General features: G+C 38.4%; 1 protein-coding gene across 1 annotated transcript; it reads right to left on the bottom strand.

Moving 5' to 3' along the window:
* Positions 1-949: 949 nt before the first annotated feature.
* On the bottom strand, positions 950-3,453 carry LOC107730507 (predicted GPI-anchored protein 58). The gene is made up of 9 exons (XM_016541346.1): positions 3,424-3,453; positions 2,996-3,056; positions 2,888-2,911; positions 2,727-2,804; positions 2,606-2,641; positions 2,468-2,497; positions 2,329-2,364; positions 1,515-1,577; positions 950-1,423 (listed from the first exon to the last, which is right to left on the bottom strand). The coding sequence occupies exons 2-9, from the start codon at positions 3,047-3,049 to the stop codon at positions 1,043-1,045; spliced, it is 702 nt and encodes a 233-aa protein (XP_016396832.1). The 5' UTR covers positions 3,050-3,056; positions 3,424-3,453; the 3' UTR covers positions 950-1,042.
* Between the last annotated feature and the right edge of the window lie 930 nt (positions 3,454-4,383).

Raw genomic sequence — 4,383 nt, 5'->3', positions numbered from 1 at the left:
CATGCTGTCAATCAACTTCTGGGCCACATCCTGACTGATGGCAGCCCATTCTTGCATATTCAATGCTTGGAGTTTGTCAGAATTTGTGGGTTTTTGTTTGTCCATCCGCCTCTTGAGGATTGACCACAAGTTCTCAATGGGATTAAGGTCAAAATTTAGCCACCCAGTCTGTTATTCTAACTCAATCAGCATGACAGAGTGATCTCTAGCCTTTACCTCATCAACATTCTCACCTGTGTTAATGAAAGAATCACTGACATGATGTCAGCTGGTCCTTTTGTGGCAATATATACTGTATATATATATATATATATATATGTGTGTGTGTGTGTGTGTGTGTGTGTGTGTAAACATGTATTTTGTATAGAGTCATTTGTTATACATAGATGTAGATGTATGTAGTTGTTTTATAGTACTTAGTTATTTTTCTAATGATTAAAGAGGTCTTTATATTATTACTACTACTAGTAGTATTTTATGTATTTTGTGCAATGGTAGTGATTGGTTTCTTCACACAAAATTGATATTTTGTTGTTTTGTTTTTGTTTTGTTTTTGTCTTGTATTTCAGATTATATGTGTGTGTGCGCGTGTGTGTGTGTGTGTGTGTGTGTGTGTGTGCGCGCATGCGCGCGTTTAGTGACTGGTTTCTTCACACAAAACTATGTTTTGTCCATTTTTATTATTTCCAAAGTGTTACATAGTTACATTTCAGTTGATTAAAGAGGCCTTTAACTGCAGTAAGACAAAAGGCATTTTATTTTAAGAAACTGAAAGAGAAGACATATAACAATTAACGCTGTCTGCAGCAGTATCGGCTCAATTCTTACAGTGAGGTTAATGAAAATTGTCATCTGCCAGGAAACATTTTCACACACAACACAACAGGAATGTGCCACACTTTGTTCCAGCAAGCCAGTAGACACCCCCTCTGTCTAGCCAAGTCCCTGTGCTACAATGTTCAGACCATAGAGGTGTGGTCTTAATGTCAGCGATGTGATTGATTGGTTAGGATCTTGGGGGCGGGGCTTGTGATAATCTCTCTCACTGCACTGGCAGAGCAGCATCAGGAGCATCAGCCACCAACACCTGTTCTGCACCAGCAGCAGCATCAGGCCCCACCAAAGTGGTGTCGATTTCCACAGCGACTGCTGGTACCTCAGGGATGAGAGACGGAACAACAGCAGCAATGACAGGTTCAACAGGAACCTCTATGGCAACATCCACGGGTGCGATCTCGTTTACGGCAGTAGCATCAACATTTGCAGCGGTTCCAGCAGGTTCAGGTTCGGCTCCAGCCTCAGCTGCTTCTGCTGCTTCTGCACCCTCTGCTTCTTCTGCCACTTTGGCCTCATCTGAGTTCAACGGAGCAGCCGGCTGGGCAGGCTGGTAGCCGTAGGGAGGGTAAAACCCACGAAACTGTGGCTATGGTAGATAGAAAAGTGGGACGGAACTCATAAAGTGCATAATGTTTAAAAATGTGTGTTTTGTATTTTGATAAGATGAAATAACCTACAGCTCCTTCCTCATCTGATCCATCGCCTGTGGGTGCGAAAAGAGCGGGGTTGAAAAAAAAGCCCTGAAAAAAAAAAGTTTAAAGATCAGTGTCAATGTAACATGCTGTACTTACTGTATTTCCAAACTCAAGCACACTCTCGGCAAAATAAAGGTTTGTAGCAATGCAAAGTAAAACCATTTTGGGTTCTCCAAGGAACTTTTCATTGAATGGTTCTTAAAAGAACCATTTTTTCTTAGTGTCATTCAATATTTTAGCCTGAAGAACTTTTTTCCACTATAAAGAACTTTTTTTTGGAAAGGTTCCATGGATGTTAAAGGTTCTTCATGTAATCATTGACACCAAACCTTTATTTTTAAGAGTGTATTACCACTCTGTAGTTTTTGCAAAAAGATTAGTAGCAAAGCCATGCTAAAAGCTACAGTGTTATCGACTACTACTAACAAAACTAAACAGCAATGTATAATGTATGTTTTATGTTGTACCCTAAATGATACTTCACATCATAAACAGATGCTGAAAAGAAACAAAAATCATTCAAAGAAAATTACTCAAAATATTGATAACATGTTGCTAATCTGCTGTGGCACAACATGGTATAACATGCCTTGACTGACACTGACCCAAAACAGCAATAGCATGTTGCTAGCCTGCTGTGATACAACCTGATATAACATGGTATAACCTGCCATTACTGAAATTGAGCCAAAATAGCAATAGCATGTTGCTAGCCTGCTGTGATACAACCTGATATAACATGGTATAACCTGCCATTACTGAAATTGAGCCAAAATAGCAATAGCATGTTGCTAACCTGCTGTGGTGCTTGAGGTGAAACTTGAGGCTGGGCCTGTAAAAAGTTTGAAAAAAATGTTTTCAAAAGGTTATCGTTTCTCCTCAAAAACTCAAAAATGTGTATGATATATGGTTTTGATAGAATGAGAGGGGTTTACATCAGCAGGTGCGGGTGCTGCAGGTGCTGCCTGTGAGGAACACAAAATGTCATCAGTTCCATGAAACAGGTTACTTCTGAGGTATGTTCACACAGTAAAGTCTTCAAATGATAGGAAGTGGTCAGATTTGTAACATACAGGCAGTTGAGCACCAGTAGGAACAGCACCAAAACCCTGCAAAAACATTGATAACATTATGTTGTTATTATTATTAAACGCCTCTACTGTAGGCCTATGTCTTTAGTGCCATTGAAATGACCTGTTGCTGCAGATGTCCTAACATTCTGTAGAGTTCCATCAACTGCAGAGCTGTGTTAGCATGATCAGTAATTGCCTGCTGCAGGAGAGAAAAGACAAGTGTTATACAAAATTTTAGGCCATATATTAACATCCATTGTCATCGACATTGTCAGGTCTTACCTCATTGCTGCCACTGTCAGGGGCCTAAAATGTGCAAAGCAAGAGGAAAATGTAAAAATGAAACTTAGACTTTGTTATGCTGTCTTGAACTGAGAAACGAGGACTTACAGGGGCAGCTAGTGAAGAGCCCAGCAAACACATCAAGAACGCCAGCACTTTCATATTTGCTCTTATGATCCAAAAAGAAAAACAAACAAAACTTGTTGGTGTAGAAACATTAAATACTGTCAGTACATTCTTGAAAATAAAGGTTCTTCACTGGCATTCATGGTTCCATGAAGAATCTTTAACATCAGTGGAACCTTTCCATTCTACAAAAAGTTCTTTATAGTGGAAAAACATTTTTTAGATTATTAAAATTATCTTTATATTAAGTAAAATGGTTCTTTTAAGATCAGTTCTTTCAAAGGTTCTTCAGAGAACCCAGAATGGTTTGTTTGGCATTGCTTCATAATCATCATTCTTTTCCGAACCTCTATTTTTAAGAGTGTAACATATCCATGAGTTATAACTCTCTAGAAATGGTAAGAGCTTACCTCTTTTTGAAAATCACAAGGACAACTGGCTGGCTTCTTGGAGTTTAAAGTTGAATGCATAACTACTGAACAAGGCTGCTATATATACTTAACAGATCATGAAACAAGCCAATCATCTCTCAGCAAAGAGGGAAATCTATTTTTTGCCTTTATTCTTAAAACAAGGTTGGAATTACAACTGTTAATGACTCATTATGTATAATTATACACTGAAATTCTGCTTGGTGCACAGTTCTTCAAAAAGAGAGACGAAAAATGAAATTATCTACCCGATCCTCCAGACAGGAGGGTTGTCTGTTTGTGGTGTTTGATGGTGAAGTTTGGATATATATATGACTTTCAAGGGGCCCCTTTTCGCATGAGAGTGGGACTTGTGGGCGCCTGCCAAATTGATCGATCTAATTAACACAGATCTTCACAATGAAGCTCATATTACACATTCTTCTGAACTCTTAATTACAGACTTAATGCACCATTTCTTGCTGATTCATTTGGAGATACAGTAGGTATAAATCTTTTGGCTCCTAATTGTTGTGACCACACTGACAGCTTCTTTAGTGCTGTTTAGGTGTAGGGTTGGTGTAGGGCAATAGCACATACAGTTTGTATAAAAACCATTACGCCTATTGAATGTCCCCACAATTCACAAAAACAAACTGTCGTCTGTGTTTTTTTTTTTTTCTTACTCTGTGGTTTGGAGCATTACAAGGATTGAAATGTCTTATGCTTTAGGGAATCCACATGCAGGATGTCTTCCATCTGATAAAGTGTGAACATAAAAGGTTTATAGATATCCATTTGCTGAGCTTTGCTGAAAAGATTCAGGCACATATACTCTTGCTCCCCTTCAGTCATTTTTCTAGACAAGATACATTTGAAGATGTTTCATTCATTCATTCATTGGTAGCTGTTTTTCTAGTTGTTCAATACAATATAGTTATATGTTTAAACATATAAGCT

The sequence above is a fragment of the Sinocyclocheilus rhinocerous genome, unplaced genomic scaffold, assembly GCF_001515625.1.
Source record: "Sinocyclocheilus rhinocerous isolate Xijiao unplaced genomic scaffold, SAMN03320098_v1.1 scaffold1570, whole genome shotgun sequence".
In the NCBI taxonomy this organism is placed as follows: domain Eukaryota; kingdom Metazoa; phylum Chordata; class Actinopteri; order Cypriniformes; family Cyprinidae; genus Sinocyclocheilus; species Sinocyclocheilus rhinocerous.
The sequence above is the reverse complement of the archived record's forward strand: the minus strand, read 5'-3'. Positions and strand labels throughout refer to the sequence as shown.